This window comes from Eretmochelys imbricata, chromosome 20, assembly GCF_965152235.1.
Source record: "Eretmochelys imbricata isolate rEreImb1 chromosome 20, rEreImb1.hap1, whole genome shotgun sequence".
Taxonomy (NCBI): Eukaryota; Metazoa; Chordata; order Testudines; family Cheloniidae; genus Eretmochelys; species Eretmochelys imbricata.
The window spans coordinates 1,290,099-1,312,836 of record NC_135591.1 but is presented as its reverse complement, the minus strand read 5'-3'; the positions used below and the strand labels follow the sequence as shown (position 1 = coordinate 1,312,836).

The following is a 22,738-nucleotide window of genomic DNA, read 5'->3' as shown; positions in this document are numbered from 1 at the left end:
GAGGATCCGTTGCCAGCCCAGAGCAAACTGATCGACAGCTGTACGGGGGCACTGCGCACCCAGCACTGAAAGGCAGCCACCTCTGAGCAGGGTGCAGCGGCTGTTTGGCAGTGGAGCCAGGTCAGATGCCAGCCAGGCTGCAATGACGGTTGAGTGTGAAAGGGGAGAGCAGGCGTGAGCGGACACCGCTGAGTTGGGTGAAGGATGGAGCCGGTGTGGGCAGGGCAGGCATGCAGAGGGCAGGGGCACAGGACAGGGCTGGCATGCAGAGGGGCATGCAGCAGAGCTGGCAGGCAGGGGTGCAGGGCAGGGCTGGCATGCGGGGGGCAGGGCAGGAGTGCAGGGCAGGGCTGGCATGTGGGGGGCAAGGGTGTGGGGCAGGGGTGCAGGGCAGGGCTGGCATGTGGGGGGCAAGGGTGTGGGGCAGGGGTGCAGGGCAGGAGTGCAGGACAGGGCTGGCATGCAGAGGGCAGGGGCACAGGGTAGGGCTGGCATGCAGAGGGGCATGGGGCAGGGCAGGCGGGCAGGAGTGCAGGCCAGGGCTGGCATGCGGGGGGCAGGGGCAGGACATGGGCTGGTAGCAGTGGGAGGGCAGAACACTGGTGACTTTTCCCGAATCAATGGGCCTCTGAGGGGCGCGATTATATAGGGTGTCCTGCAATCTCTAGTTGTCATGGTGACCCTCCAGGTTGCCCTGCCTCATGCTGGCCAGGCCCCTTGCTGCTTGGCTCCCTGGCAGCCTCGAGTGGGGCCGACCCGGCCGCAGGCAGCTCTCGGGGTGTCGGGAGGGAGATGGGGCCCCTCCGCTGCCTCGCAAGATCTGGTCCCCGTCGTGATGTCCCAGCCTGGCGGGACAGCACCCGGCCTCTGCTGGGAGAGGGGGGGGTGCAGGCTGGGTGTGGGGTTTGCAGCAGCAGCAGGTACTCGTGGGGTTTGGGGGCCAGGCAGGGGTGGGGGGGCAGTGCGGGATCTGGGGGGGCAGCCCGCCGTGCAGACGAGGGGGACGGGGCTGGCCGTCACTGCAGCTCACTAGCGTGTGCGTGGGCCGGTGCCCAGAGCCATGAGCCCAGTCCGTGCTTGTGGGGCTCGGCTCCCCCGCTGAGGCAGAGCGGGGGGGGGGGGGGTGGATCGGGAGGGGGGCTCGTGCCTGCACCCCGGCCAGGCTCTGTATTCGCGTGGCACCAGGCATAGACCGGGCCCCCCTGCGCTAGGCCCTGAGCAGCCTTTGCCCTACACCCTGCGTCTGCCCTCTGCCCCACAGCGGCGCACCCTCCCCGGCAGTCAGTGGCGTCCCGGGTGAAGACTGGGACGGGGGGGGCCGGTCATGTTATATCCCAGGGAGCTGCTGGCTCAGGGGGGCCGTGGGGCTGGACGGACGGACAGACAGCGCCCCCCCAGCTCAGCCACCCCCGCACTAGGGCTGTGGCGATGGGGTGCTGGGCAAGGGGTTGGGGGGGGTGAGGGGCCCAGTGGCCCCCCCCCAGCATCACTGTGGCTCCAGGCACCAACCTGCAGTGCCCCCTTGTGGCCAGCCGCGGGCCAGCGGCGCTGGTTGCAGGGCAGTTGCATCACTCCCCTCCCAGGGCCCCTCCCACCCTGGGGAGGGGGGGGAATTTCTGATGCCCCCCCCGCCCCCAAATCCTGATGCGCCCTTGTGGCCTCTCCCCCCAGTCAACTGGAGATGCTCCATTTCCCCTCTGGAGTCTGTCTCTCAGGGGCAGCTCTGAAGAGCCCCCCTCCCCCCATGTGGTGTGGGGGGTCTCCCCAGAGGTGGTGGAGCAGGATGGGGGCCCCCACTCGGGGCTGGCTCCCCTCCGGCAGCCAGGCCGGCCTGTGGGCCGCGATGGGGAGGACATGCTTCCCCGGGCGAGGGGCTGCCCCATGCCCGCCCCCAGCAGCCCCTCGGGCAGTTCCCAGCCTGTGTTGAGGGGACAGGGTGCTCGCTAGGCAGGGTTAGCAGCGAGGGAGGCATTTTCTGGCCCCCATTCTTCCTGGAGTGGGGGGGGGGGCCTGTGTACTAAGTCCCCCCCCCCATCACCATTGCCCCAGCAGGGTTCCCTCCCAGAGGCGATGCCACCAGGTCCCAACCCCGGTTCGTCGTTCGCTGCACAGCCAGTTTCCAACCTGCCTGCAAGACCTGTGAGGAGCGCGGGCACCGTAAGGTACGTGCGGGGAGCCCGCCTGGCCCATGACTGCAGGGGATCTGTGCCCATGGCCAGCCCCCCCCCCCCGGGGCGCAGCAGTGGGGTCTTGCACCAAATGCAGACCCCTGCCATGATGAGGGAGAAGGGAAGCCTGGAGCTCTGGGCTTGGGCCTGGCTGAGCCAGACCCCAATGCCATTTCCCCTCCCCACCCCGAGTCCTGACTGTACTGCACCCTGGCCCTGGCTGCAAGCCACCTAGAGGGTTAATAAATTGTCTAAAGCGCTTTGTTGGGCAAAGGGCTTTTGGGGGCGGGAGGTGTAAAAAGCAAGCGCCAGGCTCCAGTTTAACTGTCCCTACCTGTAAATGCAGCATATATGGAGTTAGGTCTTCTCAGCCCTGCTGAAATGCTTCTGGGCGGTTGGAGTCACAGCAGCATGCCATGGGCATGGAGACTATCAGGACAGGTAATTTTAGGGGAGCCCAGGGCCACAGCCCCATCCTGGGTGAGCAGGGCCATGGGCTGTAGGTGGTAGCTAGGCCAGGGTGGCTGCTGAATTCTGTCTCCCCTGCCCTTCTCGCCCACACGTGCTCCGCAGGGTACCAGTCCTGTTCACCTGGCACCAGCCGCTGCACGACAGCCTGCGCCAGCCCGAGTGCCGTACTCCGGACCACACCCGCCGGCCAGCTCCTGCTGCTGCCCCTCACTTCACCTGACCCTGCTGGTGCTGGGGGGCCAGCCCGGCCCAGTCCTGTGGTGCAGAGCACGTTTGCTTTCCCAGCGGGAAGGGGAAGAGAGACTGACAGGCCTCCAGCCACCTGTCTGCCTTGGGATCATCCCCACGCCTGACCCACAGCTGGCTGTAGAGACCAGGCCCAGAGAACATAGAGATGTGGGGGAGGGGGTGTTGGAGCTGGCCCTGGGCCCCCCACTGTGGAAGGGCGACTGGGTTCCCCGTCCCTCGTTGCAGCGGGGCACACAGCACGTGCAGCCCCCTCTGCAGAACAAGCCCCCTGCACTCCCTCATCACCCAATGGCCACGTCCCAGCCGTTATTCCTGAGACTGAACTGCCCCCGTGCAGCCTCCCCCAGGCTGTGCTGAGACCCCGCAGTGGGGGCAGGAGTTCTCCACAGCACGGGGGCCTTTCTGGGGCTGTCACTTCTGCATCTTTCCCTGCCCTAAATATTCCCCTGGCTACTCTGAGGCAGGCTGGCCTTGTGCTCTGGAACATGATGGGTCCAGTTCCCAGCGCTGCGCAGCCTCCCCCACCTGTAACGTGTGGCTGATCAGCTCGCTCTGTCCTGTTGAGACCCGTAGATCTTTGGGTGACTTGACCCCCTCACAAAGGAGCAGACAGCTTGGCTGTAAAGGTTAAAGTTTGAGGATTTTTATTTTTTTTTTGTACAAAGTAAGACTATGGAGATTTCATATTTCTGAATCAAAACACCTTTGTCTTCACAGTATGAGTTATATAACGCAGCCAGGGCTGTCAACTGATGAAACAGAAGAGAAAGATAATTACGCTCGTTATGGTATTAAAACCTGTTAGATGTCTCTTTAAAAGTAGATTATTTCTTACACTGTGATTCTTGGCACTGGTTCTAGAGGGAGCGAGAGCGCGCGACTCCTTTATCCCGAGCAAGCAGAGGTGGAGTTTGGCCTCAGGGGAGGGGAAAAGGGCCCATCAGCCAGGGAGAAACCTGGAGCTTCAGAAAAACGTCTGGGGTACCTGCTAGGGGAGAGGGTGCCTGGCTGGGGGACGCCGCCGCAGCCTCGGGACGGGATGCGGGGAGACTGCCCATTGCAGAGAGGGGCGCGGAGCAGGTCCTGTTACTGACGGAGCCTAGCTGGGGAGCCCCTCGGCCTGCTGCATGGCTGGTCCCACGTGGGGGAGGTGACTAATCTCTCTGCTGGGCCAGGGCCAGTGAAAAGCCCCCCCATCCCCAGGAGCTGGAACCAAAGCAGTTCTAGGAGCCGAGTCCACAGTGGCTCTGGACAATGCCGGGCATGCAGCTCCTGGGAAGAGGGGTGCACTGCGAACCCGGCCAGACACTCTGGCCCTGGCTGCAGCTGAATGAAAGGCCAGGGTGGGCAGGGCTGCTGTAAGATGGAGGTGTCTGGGCTCTTAGGATCTGGGGGTAGGAGACTAAGAACTCCCCGCCATGGCGGCTCTAGGCAGAGCCCTGTACGGCCAGGCTCCTGGCCCCACTCTCGCTACGAGGGGAGAGAAGCCTTTGAAGGACCCAACCCCTGGAAAGATTCAGCCAGTGGAGCTGCGGGGCGGGGGGGGGGGGATGCCTGCATGTGGTTGGCCCAGGTCTCCCCAGGAGCAAGCTGTGGGCAGGAAGAGGAAACCAAACTCCAGGAGGAGGAGCTGCTAATCAGCTGGTTTCTAATCAAAATAAGCTCAAACAAGAGAAAACAACCCACAAAATAGGAAAGCGACTGGCTGCCTGTGGCTGGCAGAGCACAGCCCCTTTAATGTGTTGGGGGGCAGGAGATGGGGGGGATGGGGGCTCCACCCAACCGGCACCTGGCGTCGCTTCACTTCTCCTTCTTCTTCTTGTTCTGCAAGAGGAGAGGACGTGTCAGTGGCCCAGCCCGGCGCCCAGCTGGCCTGTGGGTGGCTCGAACATTCGACAGCCCCTTCCACGGGGGCTAAGCAGCCTGGGCTCCCGGGGAACGCGCCCACCTGGGGCCCATCACACGGGCCCCGGACTCCTCTGCCCTTGCCAAGCCCTGCACGACTCCGCCCGAACTCGTCTCCATGGGCTCCTGCAGGGAGGGGGCCAGGAGCTTGGCCCTGCACAGCAGGCCTGGTGGGTGCTGGCTACTGCCCCCTGCCGAGTCCCGGGCCCAGTCAGTTCCTGGCCCATGTGCTGGACTGAACTTGGCCAGCGTCCAGGGGGCCTTGCCGCAGGGCCCGCCCCGAGTGTTCAGGCTTGTCAGCAGCCAGGGCCTGAAGCTGGGCAGGGACTCACCTCGTTCATCCCCAGCAGGATCATGAGCTCCCGAAAAACGTTGATGAAATCCAGGAAGAGATCCACACAGTGCCTGCAGGAGAGAGGCAGAGATAGTCAAGGGGGCTCAGCCTGGCGCTGGGCTCTCCACCACGCTGCCCCCCACTCACCAGCTGTAATCCCTGTCCCCACTCACCAGATGTAATCCTTGTCCCCACTCTCTGCCTTCTCAATGATGAGCTGTGTGTCGAAGAGGACGAACCCGCACATGACCATCAGCCCGAGGTACAGGTTAGCCTGGTGTGGAGGAGGGAGAGTCAGGGACAGGCCCATGAGACCCTTGGGATGCTCCCCTGCCACCCCGTGTCTGCTCAGTGCAGTTCCCCGTGAGCAGCAGGGGCTGCCGTTCCTGCCCCAGTTACTCTCCCTCTGACACTGCCCCCCAGTTAAGAGGGGATTCGGGCTCTGGGTGAACCCGAGCCATGACCCCAGCCAGCACCCAGCAGCCCTGCGTCTGGCTGGGAGGACCCAGGTCTCGCTTGCTTCGGGGATAAGGCAGGGGCAGGAGGCGACGCTGCTGCGTGTATTTCTATTAGGCAGCCCCACAGCTGGCACGAGTTGCCCGAACCAGCTCCAGCCTCGTGATGAGTGCCAGGCAAAGCAGGCTGAAAACACGGCCCAGCAGTGGGAGTGACAAGAGCCCGATCCTGTAAGGGGCCCACCCACCTTTGAGCCCCCACTGAACCTGCTTTCCCAGGATCGGGCCCTGTCTGCCCAGTCAGCAACAGCTGCGCCCAGGCATGGCTCTGGACAGGTTCCGTCGCCACGCGGCCCAGGCAGGATCAGACCTGCCTCCGGGACCTGCTCTGGCTGCAGCTCCCACAGCCAGGCCCCGAGGCACCCGCCTGGCCCCAGTGTTGATGGCTGCCGTTGCTGATCGTGGTGGGGGGGACCCGGCAGGACCCTAACACGTGGGGACGGGCCTCACCGTGAACAGCCAAGTGGACCCCACGAAGACGTTGATCAAAGAGAAGAGCAGCATCAGGAAGAGGCCAGAGAGCAGGAACCCTGCGAGAGAGACAGAGGCGTGAGCCCCCCTGGCCGGGTGGGGGAAGCTGGGGTGCGGGGGGCTGGTTCTTACCCCCCAGGTACAGGAAGCTGCGACGCCTGGCGTAGAGGGCGCTCAGGGAGAAGCAGCTGAAGATCACAGCGGTGCCCAGGAAGGCCGTGGGGATGATGCTGCAGGAAAGGAGAACAGGTGAGAAGAGCCGTGACGGACATGGGCACCCCGCCCAGCCACGCCACGCCGCACAGTGCCCACCTGGGGTTGATGGCGATGCACATTTCCAGGAGAGGACCCAGGTTGGCTCCTGCAAGGACAAAGTGACACGTCAGTGTCAGCAGCCCCACCCCTGTCCTCCCCCCATCATCGGCAGCCAGAGGCCACCTTGGGCTCAGAGCTTCTTCCCTGAGGCAGGTGAGAAGGGCGCAGGGCTTAGTGCAGGGAACCCCATGCCCAGATACCTGGGTCTGCCACCAACTGTCTACGTGACTTCCCCTCCTCCATGGGCCCAGCGCTGGAGGAAGAGGCCCTGTGCCCTAGAACAAGGGGCAGTTCAGTGACCAACAGGGCCCAAGGGCCAGGACGGTAAGTGCTATGGGTCCAGGCTCCCCAGGGGAGGGGCCGGAAAGGGGAGAAGGGAGCCTTGCAGACCAGGCCCCTTTGCCCAGGAGGTTTAGGGGCAGGCATCCTGCACACATACCAGCCAGGAAGGCAAAGCCAGCCAGTATCCCCAGCCTCTTCTGCTCCGTCTCCCTGCTGTGGGGCGTGGCCATCAGCCAGATCAGCAGTCCCAGGGAGCCCAGGCCCGAGAGTAGGTTGAACTGTTGGACAGACGGACCACGAGAAGTTGGGCCTGGTGTGGAGGCTGAGGGCAGATGCAGCACCAGCCAGGCCCATCACAGGGAGTGCATGGAAAGAGAGGGGGCTGCAGATGCTCCCAGAAGATCAGGCCACGACACGGGACACCCCCATTCTTATACCAGCCCGGGGCTGCTCTACCCACCGACACGGCCGCCCGGGGGTTGGAGAAGATGCAGGGGGTGGCGGGGCATTGCCCTCACGTGCTGGGCATTAGACCGGGGTCTGCAGTACTCCCTGGTCAATGGCTGCTCCTGGCACTGGATGCTGCAGCGAAGGCGTTAGGACCTTGCACGGGTACCCACAGTGCCCGTTTGCCAGCACTCAGTCCGGGGGAAGGAGATGCCCCCCCGTAAGCCCATCCAGTCCCAGCTCGGGGGACTGACATAGCCCCCGAGCACAGCCCTTACCCGGAGCAGATGGGTCACCACATTGATGTAGGCTCCGGTTGCTGCCACAAACATGCAGAGAGCAAAGCTGGCATAGACCCTCTTCAGGTGCTGCTGGGTGGAGGCAGAGCTGTGCGGTAGAAAGGAGCGAGTCAGCGACCACCAGGTCTCAGAGCTGCCCCCCGGGGCCGGCCCACGCCTCCCCGCCTGGGCGCACTCAACTGACGGCCGAGCCAGAGAAGGAACCGCCACTGGTGCCGGCTGGAGCAGAAACGCTGTCCTAGTACCACAGCTGAGGATCCCAAAGCACGGCGTCCACGCCCCAGGATGGGGAATCTGAGGCAAAGCGGTTCCGTGGCAGAGCCAGGACCAGAACCCAGGAACCCTGGCTCCCAGACCCCAACCACCAGACCCCACTCCGGCCCATGTATTCTTTGCCCAGGCGGACCAGGGCCCGGTGGAGGGAGCCCCACACTCACATGTGGGAAAACTTGAAGAGCGCGTTGAAGTCAATGTTCCGGTTGAACACGTCCATGGCGCTGGCAGGTGGGTGGGATGCACCCTTCGCTTCGGGGAACTGCACCGGCTGGAAGAGACAGGGCAGGGGACGCACGTCAGCGTGGGCCACGGCAGCTCTCTGCACTCAGCCCAGGCCGGCTGCCCAGCTCCCTGAGGTCATTCCAGAGAGACCCGCCTGGAGAATCCCCCCAGCTTGGGGGTCTGAGCATCCCACTCTGCCCCAGCTGGCAGGGGACACCCACCCCATCGACCCACCGGCAGGAAGTGACTTGGGAGTGCCTAGGCAGCTTGTTGTGCACTGAATAAGGAAAAGAACCATTCTCGGGAGGGAACGTCGGGCCCCCCGAGCGGGCGCCGCTGTGCTAAGACTGAGTGCCAGTGGCATGCCCAGCACTCTCCAGGGGGACCAGACCGTGCCACGTCTGCAGCCATCTGTCACCGCAGGCCAGGACAGAGCAAGCGACACAACCTGGCTCTGAGCTCCTGGACGGGTCAGGTCCTTTCATGGCCCCAGCCCCCCAATGCCAGCTGGGAAGAGAGATTTCTGACTCACCGGGGAGCTGCCTGGCAAGGAATCTCCTCCCCCAACCACAGAGAAACGCGGCTTCACTTCGCTCCAGGCTAGCTCCCCCTCGCCCACCCTGCTCTCTCGGCTTGGCTCCGGAGGATAGTTGGGCGAGGAGCTGTGCAGCTGTTGTGCAAACCTCTCTGAAGCGTCTACCGTCTCCTCCCCCCACCCGGGGCTCTGGGCCCATAGTCTAGATGGTGCAATTATTGCAGGCTGTTGCAGGGCTAGTCACAGGCTCCCCGCGAGCCCAGCTCCCCACGGATTTCCACTTGGCAGGCGAGAGCGGCTGGAAAGTGCCTTTGTTCAAGGCTTCCATTAGTGCCCCTAATGACATCCCAGGCGGGGCTGGTCCCAGACAGGCTGCAGCACTGTGTTCAGCCACCCAGGCAGGGAGGCTCCTTGCTCCCTGGCCCTAGCTGGCTCCCTTCCACATTTGCCTGGTGCTGGAGGCTGCCACAAGCCTCCTGTCCATTAGGGAGTCAAATCCCAGTGAGAGCAGGTCTTTCCTGCTGGGCCGGCTGGGGTTTACTCCAGGAACCCACTGTGCAGAAGCCGGTCCAGCAACTGGCTCAAGTGGCCCGTCTCAGCGGGGGTGGGAGGGGTTGGGGGGCAAGCGCCACAGGATGTGGAATTGGCTTGCAGCATGTTTAACGAGGCGACTGCCCTGAGTAACACATGGAGCAGGAGCCAGTGTCACCAGGACAAGGATCTAGGTCTGACCACCTCTCTTCCGAGAGGAACCCAGAGGATGCCTGATCCTTTGCTGGGGCTGGTCCCCAGGACTGTCGCACCTACTTGCCAGAAAGCGGGGTGATCCCCTCAGCCCCCCACTTTCCAGCAGGATAACATTACTGAAACCCATCGGCCCTATGTGCATGCACGCAGCCAGAGGAATCGCTTCTCCCGTGGCCTAGAATGCAGCCACCTCTGGAGTGATGCTGCAACTCTGATGTCTCGCAGCAACAGTGGAATGTGGATGGTCAGGGCTCAGGACTCGGCTCCCAAGCTAGAATTAGGGTAGGACACAGCGTTTACGCCCCAGCTGCCGTGAGTCAGTGCAAGGTTCCAAACTAGGTCGGCACCTGGTGCGTGTCTGGCAGGCTGAGATGGCGGGTGGATCTCACCCGCCCCCTTCTCCCCACGGGCATGGGCAGTATGTTCCAGCACTGGCCCGCTCGGCTGGGGTTTTGTCAGCCTGAGCCCCCTGGCCCCACTGGGGCAGAGGGACCCGGGATTGCAGATCACCAGAGCCAGCGAGAGCAGCCGTGATCCCTGCCTTTGGGCCCAGGAACTGGGAAAGCGAAAGAGAAAGAAGCAACAGGAAACTCCTCGCCCAGCCGAGCAGGGAGCGGCCGAGCACAGGAACAGCGCCTGACTCCAGCTGCTCCCACACCGCTGGCCCGGGGAGCACTCGACTGCAGTGGCGATATCTGAGTTCACACTCAGGCGACGTTCTGAAGGACGTTCACTGTAGGACACGGTGTCCAATCGATTGCCAGTGGGGACACCACCCGCCCCCTCCGTCACCAGGACCCCCAGGGCGAGGTCAGTAACCAGCCTGCCCTGGAGGGAGCTGAACCCAGGCTCCTCAATAAATAACCAACCCGGCCACCCGGCAACCTTTACCCACCGAGTCCTGCCCCTGCAGCATCTGCTCCCAGGAGAGCTGCGCCACCGCCGAGCTCTACCGCCCGCCTGGACCCCGGCTCGGAGATCCGCCTGCGCTGCCCCACGCTGGGGACGGGGAGAAAGGCCAGGCTGGCCCTGACTGCGCTGGGCAAGGCAGACACCCTCCCGCCGGGCGGCAGGGAAGAACTGCTGGCATAGCCTCCCCTGTGACATCGCAGCCTCCCCTGTGACATCGCAGCCCTGCTCGGTCAGCTCGCTCCCATTCCCCAGGCACATCAGTCTGCCTCCTGCGGTAGCCGGCCTGCCCGAACAAGCTAGCCAGGCCCTGCCCGAAATCCTGCAGGGGGCAGCGAGCCAAGGCCCCAGTACTCCTCGGCAGTCACAGCACTGGTTCTCCACACAGCCACAAAGGGGGCTGGCCCACATCTTTTCCTTTTACACTCCCCTTCCTGGAGAGCACCCCCACCTCTCCCTCCTCAGCCTTCCCACTGCCTGGGACCTCGGCACACGTCAGCCCGACTCCAGTTCTTCCAGTGTTCGGTGCCCGCGGGCTACGGAGGATTTACATTCTGTGCTGCAACAGCTGGCCGGACCTCAACACCTGGCCCATCGCAGGGCATGTCTGGGTCCCGCCCTCGCTGCTCCCCTGGCTCAGGGTCCACAGAAGCTTTCGCAGCCCCAGGAGCCATGTCTCCTAACCCTACACCCACCTGTTGGACTCCTCTGCTTCCTTCCCCGAGCTGTTCTCTGTATCAGAGTTGGGGAATGGCCTTTAACCTCTGAGTGGGCGCAGGGCTAGTAATGAGATAAACTGCTCCCCACTGATCGCCAGAATCTAGCCCGCCCAACTGCACCCCTCCGGGTAGCAACAACAGGCATGGTTTAAAAAGACAGCTTTCCAGGGGCCTAGGAGCCTAGACCCAGCTCTCTACTGCCTCAATCCCAGCTGACCCTGAGAGCCCCTTTCAGACAGTAATGCTTTGGGAGGGGGGTTAAATACCCCTTCAAGGAGGGGGATCTGCTCCCCATTGGTTCTATTGGTTTGCATCTCCCTTGTTAACTAACCAAACAGGAGCCGAAGTTGAGGTGAACATGAGAGCTGCCAGACTGGGTCAGACCAATGGTCCATCTAGCCCACTCCCTGTCTCCAGAGCTTCAGGGTGGGAGAACAGAACAGGCCAATGGTGGAGTGATCCACTCCAGTCTTCCACAGTTGACTTCTAGTCGTCTGAGGTTTCGGGCTGCCCCAAGCATGGGGTTGCATCCCTGACCCTCTTGGCTAATGGCCATTGATGGATCCATCCTCCATGAATTTATGCAGTTTTTTTTAACTCAGTTATACTTCTGGCCATCACAACATCCCCTGGCAATGAGTTCAACAGGTTAGTTATGCTTCCTTTTCTTTGTATTAAGCCTGCTGCCTATTAATTTAATCGGGTCACCCCTGACTTTTGAACTGTGGGAAGGGTAAATAACAGCACCTGTGATTTTATAGATCACGTCCCCCCATTGTGGGCTCTTCTTTAAGCTAAACAGCTCTAATCTTTTTAGTCTCTCCTAGGATGGAAGCCGTTCCACACCCTGGATCATCTTCGCTGCCCTTCTCGGAGCCTTTTCCAGTTCCACTAGATACTGTCTGAGACTGGACAACCAGAACTGGACAGTGTTCAAGGCATGGGTGCACTGTGGAGTTAGACAGTGGCATTATGATATTTGTCTTATTTCTTCTCTCTGTTTCCTAATAGTTTTTAACAAACTGTTCACCTTTTTGACTTGAGCCGCAGTTTACGGAGAATTATCCACAGTGACTCCAAGATCTTGTTCGTGGGTGGCAACAGCTCAATTTAGACCCCATCACTGTATATGTATCTATGGGATTATTGTTTTCCAACGTGCATTACTTTGCACTTTCAATGTTGAATTTCATCTGCTGTTTTGTTGCCCAGTCTTGTGAGTTCTCTCTGTGACTCCTCACAGTGTACTTTGGACTTAACTATCTTGAATAATTTTGTATTGTCCAAAAACTTTGCCACTTCACCGATCACCCCCTTTTCCAGATCATTAATGAATATGTTGAACAGCACAGGTCCCAGGGCAGATCCTTGGGGGACTGTTCACATCTCTCCAGTGTGAAAAATGACCATTTATTCTTACTGTTTGTTTCTTATCTTTCAAGCAGTTACTGACCCATGAGAGGACCTTCCCTCGCATCCCATGGCTACTTAATTTCCTTAAAAGTCTATGGGTGAGGAGCCTTGTCAAAGTCAGTCTGAAAATGCAAATACGCTATTTTGACTGGATCACCCTTATCCACAGGCTTGACAACTCCCTCAAATAACACTGGTAGATTGGTGAGGTGTCATTTGCCTTTACAAAAGCCGTGTTCACCCTTTCCCCCGACAAACTACGTGTCTGACAAAATTCTGCTCGTTACTATGGCTTCTACCGAATTACCTGGTACAGACGTTAGGCTTAACGGCCTGCAATTGCCAGGATCCCCTCAAGAGCCCTTTTAAAATACGGACGCTACAAAAGCTACCTTCCGGGCCCCTGGGCCAGAGGCCGATTTCAGCATTAGGTTACATGCCCAGTTAGTAGTTCTGCCATTTCCTATCTTGGGTGAATCCCACCTGCTCCCAGGGACTTATGACCGGTTGGTCCGTTGATCACGTTGTTCGGGAGCCGTTCCTGACCCCCCAGCGTAGGGCGGCACTTCCGGCTTCTGGCCCAACACCAGCTCCGAGGCGAGTCTCGCAGACCCACGCAAACCCTCGCTTGGCTTTTCGGGCAGGGCCTTGTCGTCCTTGAGTGCACCTGGCGGCCCCGCGGCGGGGCTGGCAGCGTGCCCCGGCCCACGCTGAGGGGCGTCTGGGTCTCTAGCCAGGCGCTGCCCCGGGCCAGGGTCTCTGCCCCCGCCCCGAGGCCACGCGCCGTGTCCAGGGCGTCGCATGCAGAGACCCACGAAACGTCCCTCCCGGCCGGGGCTGGCAGGGGAGAGTCAGCGAAAGGGGCGGGTGCCAGGACGCCTGGGTTCTCCGGGGGGGGCATTCCTCAGTCCCGCGCGGCCTGGGGCAGGCGAGCAAGCCCAAGACCGGAAACAAGGCGGGGGGAGGGGCCGTGCCAGGCTGATGGGGGGAGGGGATCCAGGCCCCCCCTTCCGGAGATCGCTGGAGGGGGAGGGGATCCAGGCCCCCCCTTCCGGAGATCGCTGGGGGGGCCCTGGGGAGGAGCCAGGCCCCCCATCCGGGATGCGCGGGGGGGGGCCCTCGGGGGGAGGGGATCCAGGCCCCCCCTCCGGAGAGCGCGGGAGGGGGATATGGGATCCAGGCCCCCCCTTCCGGAGAGCGCTGGAGGGGGATCCAGGCCCCCCATCCGGGATGCGCGGGGGGGGGGGGGCCTCGGGAGGGAGGGGATCCAGGCCCCCCCTCCGGAGAGCGCTGGGGGGGAGGGGATCCGGGATCCAGGCCCCCCCCCCCCGAAAGCGCGGGAGGGGGCTGTGCCATGCTGGTGGGGGGAGGGGATCCAGGCCCCCCCTTCCGGAGAGCGCGGGGGGGGCCGTGCCATGCTGGTGGGGGAAGGGGATCCAGGGCCCCCCCCCTCCGGAAAGCGCGGGGGGGGGGGCCGCTCTCACCTGCCGCCTCCGTCACCGCCGCGCTCCGCTCCGTACGTGTCCCCGGCCTCGATCTCCTGCTGCCTCCTCCCACCAGGCCACGCCCCCCGCCGCCGATTGGCTCGCCCCGCTCGGGGTCCCGCCTTCCTGCGCAGTTCATTGGGTGCCCCTCCCGGAACTCACCGCCTCCCATTGGGCGACGCTGGGACGTTCGGTCACCGCCTCTTCCCATTGGCTGTCGGCCGCACCCCAGGCGCCGCCATTGGCCCCTCGAGAACCAAAACAGGCGTCATTGGCGCGCGGCCGTTCGTCATGGCTCCTTCGCTGGGACCAATCATCGCTTCAGGGGCCCCCAGAGGCTGGAGCGGGCGCTGCAGGTTCCGCTCTGGAGCCTCCTGGCGGGGGAGGGGCAGGAGACGGGGGACGGGGCCCCTATGGGGGGACTCAGCGCCCCCCCCCCCGTCCGGTGATCCCAGAGCATTGCTGGCTGCCCCCCCCCCCCGGGTTCCAGTGCATTGCTGGCTGCTCCCCCCCCCGTACAGTGTATCTGGTGCGTGGCCAGTTGTTGCCCCCCTCGGTTCCAGTGCATTGCTGGCTGCCCCCGCCCCGGTTCCAGTGCATTGCTGGCTGCCCCCCCCCCCCCCGGGTTCCAGTGCATTGCTGGCTGCCCCCCCCCCCCGTACAGTGCATTGCCGGCTGCCCCCCCGCCCCCCGGTTCCAGTGCATTGCCGGCTGCCCCCCAGCTATGGCACACACGGTGCAGTGCCAGGTGCACCCTGGAGGAGCGGGCCCAGGTGCCTGGGGGGCTGCAGAGCAGATTTCCGAGCCGGATCATGGTACGTTTGGGGCACTCGCCCCAGGCTAGCGTGCACAAGAGCCTGTGGCTTGCAGCACTTGCTTTGGTAGCCCCACTCCTGATTGTTGGGTTACAGTGGATCCTAGAGGCCCCAGCGCTGCCCAGACAGAGCGAGAGGCAGGCCCTGCCCAAAGAGCTCACAGCCGGAAGGGGGAAGGGGGGAGTGGTATTATCCCATTTTACAGCTGTGGGAGCAGAGGCCCAGAGAGGTTCATGGCCTGGAAAACCCCACCTGGAAGGCCAGGCTCAAGGTCCATGGCTGGAATGCAGAGTTCCCGAGTCCCAGCCCGGTGCTTTCCTTAACAACAGGAATGTGGACAAGAGGCGATCAGTGGATATTGGGTACTTTGACTTTCAGAAAGCCTTTGACAAGGTCCCTCACCAAAGGCTCTTAAGTGAAGTGAGCTGTCCTGGGATAAGAGGGAAGGTCCTCTCCTGGATCCCTGACTGGTTAAAAGGTAGGAAACAAGGGGTGGGAATAAAAGGGTCAGTTCTCAGAATGGAGAGAGGTAAATAGTGGGGTCCCCCAGGGGTCTGTACGGGGACCAGTATTTAACATTCATAAACGAGCTGGAAAAAGGGGTAAACAGTGAGGTGGCAAAACTTGCAAATGATCCAAAACTACAAGAGAGTTAAGTCCCAGGCAGACTGTGAAGAGCTACAAGGGGATCTCACAGAACTGGGTGACTGGGCCACAGAATGGCAGAAAATTCTGTGTTGCTAAATGCAAAGTGATGCACACTGGAAAACATCATTCCAACTACACATACACAGTGATGGGGTCTAAATTAGCTGTTCCCACTCAAGAACGAGATCTTGGAGTCATCGTGGATAATTCTCTGAAAACATCCACTCCATGGGCGGTGGCAGGCAGAAAAGCGAACAGAATGTTGGGGATCATTAAGAAAGGGACAGATAATAAGGCAGAAAATAGAAATAGAAAATAGAATATCAGGGTTGGGAAGGGACCCCAGGAGGTCATCTAGTCCAACCCCCTGCTCAAAGCAGGACCAATCCCCAACTAAATCATCCCAGCCAGGGCTTTGTCAAGCCTGACCTTAAAAACTTCTAAGGAAGGAGATTCCATCACCTCCCTAGATAACCCATTCCAGTGTTTCACCACCCTCATAGTGAAAAAGTTTTTCCTAATATCCAACCTAAACCTCCCCCACTGCAACTTGAGACCATTACTCCTTGTTCTGTCATCTGCCCTGAGAACAGTCTAGATCCATCCTCTTTCGAACCCCTGCTCAGGTAGTTGAAAGCAGCTATCGAATCCCCTCTCATTCTTCTCTTCCGCAGACTAAACAATCCCAGTTCCCTCAGCCTCTCCTCATAAGTCATGTGTTCCAGTCCCCTAATCATTTTTGTTGCCCTCCGCTGGCCGTTTTCCAATTTTTCCACATCCTTCTTGTATTGTGGGGCCCAAAACTGGACACAGTACTCCAGATGAGACCTCACCAATGTCAAATAGAGGGGAACGATTATGTCCCTCAATCTGCTCGCTATGCCCCTACTTATACATCCCAAAGTGCCATTGGCCTTCTTGGCAACAAGGGCACTCTGTTGACTCATATCCAGCTTCTCGTCCACTGTAACCCCTAGATCCTTTTCTGCAGAACTGCTGCCGAGCCATTCGGTCCCTAGTCTGTAGCTGTGCATGGGATTCTTCCGTCCTAAGTGCAGGACTCTGCACTTGTCCTTGTTGAACCTCATCAGATTTTTGGCCCAATCCTCTAATTTGTCTAGGTCCCTCTGTATCCTATCCCTACCCTCCAGCGTATCTACCTCTCCTCCCAGCTTAGTGTCATCTGCAAGCTTGCTGAGGGTGCAATCCACACCATCCTCCAGATCATTAATGAAGATATTGAACAAAACTGGCCTGAGGACCGACCCTTGGGGCACTCCACTTGATACCGGCTGCCAACTGGACATGGAGCCATTAATCACTGCCCGTTGAGCCCGACAATCTAACCAGCTTTCTATCCACCTTATAGTCCATTCATCCAGCCCAGACTTCTTTAACTTGCTGGCAAGAATACTGTGGGATATTGAGTCAAAAGCTTTGCTAAAGTCACGGAACAACACGTCCACTGCTTTCCCCTCATCCACAGAGCCATGGTACTCCCAGATCTTGAATGCTGCGTGCAGATGTAGTCGCCCCATCTCAAAAAAGATATACTGGAATTGGAAAAGGGCAACAAATGATGAGGGGCATGGAACAGCTTCCCTATGAGAAGAGATTAATAAGAGTGGAACTTTTTAATTTGGAAAAGAGACGACTAAGGGGGGATATGATAGAGGTCTATAAAATCATGATTGGTGTGGAGAACATAAATAAGGAAAAGGAGTACTTGTGGCACCTTAGAGACTAACAAATTTATTTGAGCGTAAGCTTTCGTGAGATGAAGTGAGCTGTAGCTCAAGAAAGCTTATGCTCAAATAAATTGGTTAGTCTCTAAGGTGCCACAAGTCCTCCTTTTCTTTTTGCGAATACAGACTAACACGGCTGCTACTCTGAAATAAATAAGTAAGTGGTATTTACTCCTTCTCATAACACAAGAGCTAGGGGTCACCATATGACATTAATAGGCAGCAGGTTTAAAACAAACAAAAGTATTTTTTTCACACAACGCACATTCAACCTGTGGAACTCCTTGCCAGAGGATGTTGTGAAGGCCAAGACTATAACAGGGTTCAAAAAAGAACTAGATAAATTTATGGAGGCTAGGTCCATCAATGGCTATTAGCCAGGATGGGCAGGGATGATGTCCCTATCCTCTGTTTGCTGGAAGCTGGGAATGTGCTATGGGGATGGATCACCTGGTGATTCCCTGTTCTTTTCATTCCCCCGTGGGCCCCTGGCACTGGCCGCTGTCGGAAGACAGGACACTGGGCTGGATGGACCTTGGGTCTGTCCCAGTATAGCTGTTGTGATGTTCAGAGCCCCTCCCCTCGGTGCTCTGCAGCTCCCCCCCGGCCCCAGGTTATGGGGACCGCCTGGCTCCTGCTCCCTCCCGACAACTCTGCGCCCGGTTCTGTGTGTCTCTCCCTGCATGCTCCAGCAGGGGGAGGCCTCTCCCTTCCTAGCGGGCACCCGGGAGCGGAGGGGATCCTCCGGCAGCGGCTGGGTGAAAGGGGCCGGACGCCTGGGTTCTAGTCCCAGCTCGGAGGGGCCTGCGGCCTAGCAGTAGTTGGGGGGAGGGGGCGGACTGGGAGTCAGGACTCTTGGGTTCTATTCCTGGCTCTAACCCCGGGCTGCTGTGTTCCTTGGGACAAGTCATGCTTCTGCTCCCGGGCCCGAGTTTCCCAGGCTGGAGAAGGGGCGGGCTACTCCTCTGATGTTTGCTTGTAAAGCGCTTTGAGATCCCTGGCTGGGAGAAGCCTGATGGGGAGGGGGTCGCCCCATCTGGGCAGAGAGTGAGATCTAGGGGCGCGCCTATGGAGGGTCTTGGGGCCAGAACGCGGCGGGGAGCAGCCCCAGGAGGGGCCGGGGGGGGCAGCCCAGGAGGGGCCGGGGGGCCAGCGCGTCCGGGTAGGTGGTTAGAGGAGAGGACACCTCTGGGAAGGGGCGGGGGGGCAGGGCTGAGCGGTGGAGAGATGTGGGGCGGGTTACAGGGGGCAGCACGTCTGGGTTGGGGGTTTGGGGGCACAGCTGGGCAATAGGGGGCTAGTGGGTGCACATCTGGAGGAGGTTGGGGCAAGGGGGGAGAGCACATCTGGGCGACGCGGGCACATCTGCCCGGGGCGGCGCCGGCGCGGAGTGGCTGCTGGGGCGCTGGCGGGGTCGGGGGCGGCGCCGGGGAGGCAGCCGCGGCCGCCGGACGCGAAGGGCTGAGGCTCCCCCGCCGCCCGGGCCGGGGATGGGGAACGTGGAGAGCGCGACGGGGAGCCGCTGCCCCGGGGCCCGGGCGGAGCCCCCCTGGGGGGGTCCGGGCTGCTGCAGCCGGGGAAGATGCCGATGCCGGAGCCCTGGCGAGCTGGAGGAGAGGTTCGCCCTGGTGCTGGTAAGAGCGGGCTCCGGGACCCCCCCCCCCCGGTCTCCCCGTCCCTGTGCCCCCCCCGGACCCGCCTCCCACCTCTCCCCCCGGACCACGTCCCTCTGTGCCCCCTCCGGACCCGCCTCCCACCCCCTCCCCCCGGTCCCCCCTGCCCCCCCGAACCCGCCTCCCATCCCTCCCCCCCGGACCCCGTCCCATTGCCCCCCCGAACCCGCCTCCCACCTCTCCCCCCGGACCCCGTCCCATTGGCCCCCCCGAACCCCGCCTCCCACCTCTCCCCCGGTCCCCGTCCCTGTGCCCCCCCCGGACCCGCCTCCCACCTCTCCCCCCGGTCCCCGTCCCTGTGCCCCCCCCCGGGACCCGCCTCCCACCTCTCCCCCCGGTCCCCGTCCCTGTGCCCCCCCCCCGGACCCGCCTCCCACCTCTCCCCCCGGTCCCCGTCCCTGTGCCCCCCCCCCCCGGACCCGCCTCCCACCTCTCCCCCCGGTCCCCGTCCCTGTGCCCCCCCCCCCGGACCCGCCTCCCACCTCTCCCCCCGGTCCCCGTCCCTGTGCCCCCCCCCGGACCCGCCTCCCACCTCTCCCCCCCGGTCCCCGTCCCTGTGCCCCCCCCCGGACCCGCCTCCCACCTCTCCCCCGGTCCCCCCTGCCCCCCGAACCCGCCTCCCATCCTCCCCCCGGACCCCGTCCCATTGCCCCCCCGAACCCGCCTCCCACCTTTCCCCCCGGACCCCGTCCCTGTGCTCCCCCGGACCCCATTGCACCCTCCGGACCCGCCTCCCACCTCTCCCCCCGGTCCCCGTCCCTGTGCCCCCCCCGGACCCGCCTCCCACCTCTCCCCCCGGTCCCCGTCCCTGTGCCCCCCCCGGACCCGCCTCCCACCTCTCCCCCCGGTCCCCGTCCCTGTGCCCCCCCCCGGACCCGCCTCCCACCTCTCCCCCCGGTCCCCGTCCCTGTGCCCCCCCCCCGGACCCGCCTCCCACCTCTCCCCCCGGACCCCGTCCTGTGCTCCCCCGGACCCCATTGCACCCCCGGACCCGCCTCCCTCCCCCCCGACCCCGTCCCTGTGCCCCCCCGAACCCGCCTCCCACCTCTCCCCCCGGACCCCGTCCCTGTGCTCCCCCGGACCCCATTGCACCCCCGGACCCGCCTCCCACCCCTCCCCCCCGGTCCCCGTCCCTGTGCCCCCCCCCGGACCCGCCTCCCACCTCTCCCCCCGGATCCCGTCCCTGTGCTCCCCCGGACCCCATTGCACCCCCCGGACCCGCCTCCCACCTCCCCCCCCGGTCCCCGTCCCTGTGCCCCCCCCGGTCCCCGTCCCTGTGTCCCCCCCCGGACCCGCCTCCCACCTCTCCCCCCGGTCCCCGTCCCTGTGTCCCCCCCCGGACCCGCCTCCCACCTCTCCCCCCGGACCCGCGTCCCTGTGCCCCCCCACTCTCATTCCTGTCCCCGGAGCCCCCAAACCTATCCCCGATCCCCTCCCCCCGGACCTCCGCCCCAGATCTACTGCCCCCAAGCCCCTCCCCCGATCCTGGACCCTCGGATCCCCTTTCCCCCTCCCCCCGTTCTCCTCCCCTCCCAGGTGCCCCTAATTCTTCCCTCCCTTTTCACTACCCCAGCTGGGTCACAGCGTCCTGCCCCACCGGGTGCCCTCCCCCCACGTCTCTAGCTCTCCCCTCCCACCCCCGACAGCCCCATCCCCCCTTCCGGTCCCTGCTTCCCGATCTAGACACCCCCCCCAGTGTCTCTGTCTCCCTCCCGCTCGAGCCCTTGAGACCCGCTCCAGACCCCCCCCCCGTCAGAGTCACCCCCCCATCACTTCTCCTGCACCTCGCCGGGTTACCCCCCCCCGCCCCCCCCCGCCTCCCACGTGTCCCGGGACCCTCCGCCCAGGGATCCGCCTCTGCCTGGGTATTGTTTGCCGCGGTTTTGCGGGAGAGGCAGGAAAGCGGGGAGCGCCCAGGCTGAGCTCCCCCCCCCGCCCTTTAGACGGGGGTGGCACCAAGTAACAACTGAGGGGGGTCAAAGACACTCACCCGGGTTATTTGTGGGGGTGTGTGGAGCATTTGGGGAAACTGATCTCAGCTTTGCAGTTCGGGGGGGGGGGGCCGCTTCTGGCTTCAGGGTGGGGGGCTGGGGCCAGCAGGCCAAGGCTGAGCGGGGTTTACAATTCGTAAGGTGGGAAAACAGCGTGGGGTGGGGTGTTGGGGCTGGGCCCTTCGGTGGGGGGGGGCTCGGTGTGTTGGGGAACTGGGCCCTGCGGTGGGGGGGCACTCGGGGCGTTGGTGGGGGAGGGGTGTCCAGAATCCCCCCCCACCTGAATATTGGTGCCCCCACATTACTCTCCTAGCTTGTCTTTAATGTGCTGGAGGAGGCATTTGGGGTCTGCTCCTGAGCTGCGCTTGGTGCCGTCAGCCCCTCCCAGGCTCCCCGCGGGGTTGGCACTCCCAGGGCAGCTCCGCTGGCTCCGGCGGCCCCTGGCGGGGACTGGCCTTGGTCGCGGGGCGTGCAGAAGGAGGGGTGCTTCTCCGATCCAAACACCTTGGCCCAGGCCTGTGGCTGCTGGGGGAGAATGGGGCCCTGGCTCTCTCCTGGGTGCAGAAGGTGGGTGCAGACAGCGGGTGACGCCCATGGGAGCACAGAAGCGGGCAGTGGCTGTCGCAGGCCGATGGCCAGGAGGAAACGCCTCTTTCCGAACCTCTGGGGCGCTGCGCTCTGTCCGGAGCGTGAGAAATCCAGTGCGAGGTGTGTGTCACCATCTGGGTGTGCGGTGCCGGCCCCGAGCACCTGGCCCTGCGCCCCTGGGAGGCCGTCTGCTCCCTTGAAATGAAGGGCCAGGTCCTGCTCTCGGCGACGGTGGTGCAGTCATCCTGCTTCACAAGCTAGGGCCTTGCTGGGGTGGGCGTTGCTGGTTTCTCTTCTGGGTAGCCAGGGGCTTTTCCCACTGGGAGAACCCCTCTCCCCTCCCCTTGCCGTCTGCGCGCTCCTAGGGCAGAGCCTGGCGCTCGAGGCGTTCCCTGCTCGCCGGCTCCTGCCCCCAGTTTCCAGTTTGCTGCCCGGAGTTTTGGGCTGGGGCTTTTCGACCACAGAAACTACCACGTCGGAAACTCCACTGGCAGGGGCCCTGTGAGCCACAGGAAGCTGGGCCAGCGGCTGCGTGTGACCGTTCCCCGTGGCAAGGCAGTGCCGCCCCAGGGGTTCTGGGTAGCGCCCGGGTCCAGCTCCCCCTTGGCCCCAGGGACTTGGGTGCCCAGAGCCCATTGGGCTGTCTCCTTTGACGTCCCTGGCGCCCGCCTGGCTGTGGGCAGCTGGCCGGCCCCAGGCGAGCCGTGTGGTGTGCTTGGGTGGGAGCCGCCTGGTCACAGCTCCGTGCTGGTGGGACAGGGCAGTGCCCTGAGACCGGTCCCGATTGGCCGGGCGGGTAACAAAGACGTGGCGAGGGCTGTGTTGGGAGGGGCTTCCTCCGGGCTCCTGGGCCCAGACCGGCCTTGGCTTTCCAATTCGTCCATGGCAAGCCACGAGCCAGGTGTGGCTTGGGCAGGCGTCCCCCCTGCCTGCATCCCCGGGGGTCTAGCTGCCTCGGCCCCTGGAAGCACTGGCCCCTGCAGACCAGCCCCATTGTGGGGAAGCAAAGCCATGCCCGCCCCCTGGTGCACAGGGGCTGCCCCGGTTCCACCTGCACGTAACGGCCTTTGGGGCCAGGTTCTCTGCGGGTGGAAACTCTCCTAGTCCAGTGATCTCAGTCTATCAGGGGCCTTTTCTGCCCTCACAACTGCAGTATCTGAGCACCTGACAATGCTTGATGGGTATCTCCTCCCATCCCCACAGAGGCAGGGCTGCCTCTGTGATGGGGGGTTCAAGCCATCGTCTCTATTCCGGGACATGTCTTATGCAGAGCCAAGCTGGGGGGCTGTTTTGTGCGTCTGGGGCTGGTTGTGCAGTTCCTGGGACAGGCTGTGCCCTCTGCACCTGCCCCAGACCCCACAGTGCTGGTGGGAGCTGGTCTGTAGGTGTCAGTGGACCGGGAAGGAGAGCAGCGGCAAACTGCGGCAGCCGGTGGACCTGCCAGTTGTCACTGGAAAGGGAGGGATTTTTTAATATAAGGTGGGTGCTGGTAAAAAGCCTGTTTTATAAACAACCCC

The 22,738-nt window shown here is 62.7% G+C and overlaps 2 protein-coding genes across 4 annotated transcripts in view; one reads left to right on the top strand and one right to left on the bottom strand.

Moving 5' to 3' along the window:
• Positions 1–3,509: 3,509 nt before the first annotated feature.
• TMBIM6 (transmembrane BAX inhibitor motif containing 6) lies at positions 3,510–13,851 on the bottom strand. Of its 2 annotated transcripts, XM_077838389.1 has the most exons (11): positions 13,762–13,851; positions 7,894–8,000; positions 7,436–7,544; positions 6,868–6,988; positions 6,426–6,474; positions 6,246–6,343; positions 6,093–6,172; positions 5,301–5,401; positions 5,126–5,198; positions 4,678–4,712; positions 3,510–3,637 (listed from the first exon to the last, which is right to left on the bottom strand). In XM_077838389.1, exons 2-10 carry the CDS (start codon positions 7,947–7,949, stop codon positions 4,689–4,691), a joined length of 711 nt encoding a protein of 236 aa, XP_077694515.1. In that variant the 5' UTR covers positions 7,950–8,000; positions 13,762–13,851; the 3' UTR covers positions 3,510–3,637; positions 4,678–4,688. The 2 variants fall into 2 exon arrangements, with proteins under 2 accessions (XP_077694515.1, XP_077694514.1); XM_077838388.1 differs by having other exon boundaries at positions 3,510–4,712.
• Positions 13,852–18,404: 4,553 nt separating this feature from the next.
• FMNL3 (formin like 3) overlaps positions 18,405–22,738 on the top strand; it is a 56,876-nt gene continuing 52,542 nt past the window's right edge. For both annotated transcript variants that reach the window (XM_077838512.1, XM_077838513.1), the window contains exon 1: positions 18,405–18,603. In XM_077838512.1, coding sequence (XP_077694638.1) covers positions 18,460–18,603 — 144 coding nt within the window. In that variant the 5' untranslated portion in view covers positions 18,405–18,459. The remainder of the gene's footprint in view (positions 18,604–22,738) is intronic.

Excerpts from the sequence above, each read along its gene's own strand:
- TMBIM6 (XM_077838388.1), bottom strand. The coding sequence starts at position 7,949 with ATGGACGTGTTCAACCGGAACATTGACTTCAACGCGCTCTTCAAGTTT. Across the intron at positions 7,545-7,893 it reads CTCTTCAAGTTTTCCCACAT|CTCTGCCTCCACCCAGCAGC; the intron begins GTGAGTGTGGGG and ends TCTACCGCACAG. Across the intron at positions 4,713-5,125 it reads TCCTGCTGGGGATGAACGAG|AACAAGAAGAAGAAGGAGAA; the intron begins GTGAGTCCCTGC and ends CTCCTCTTGCAG.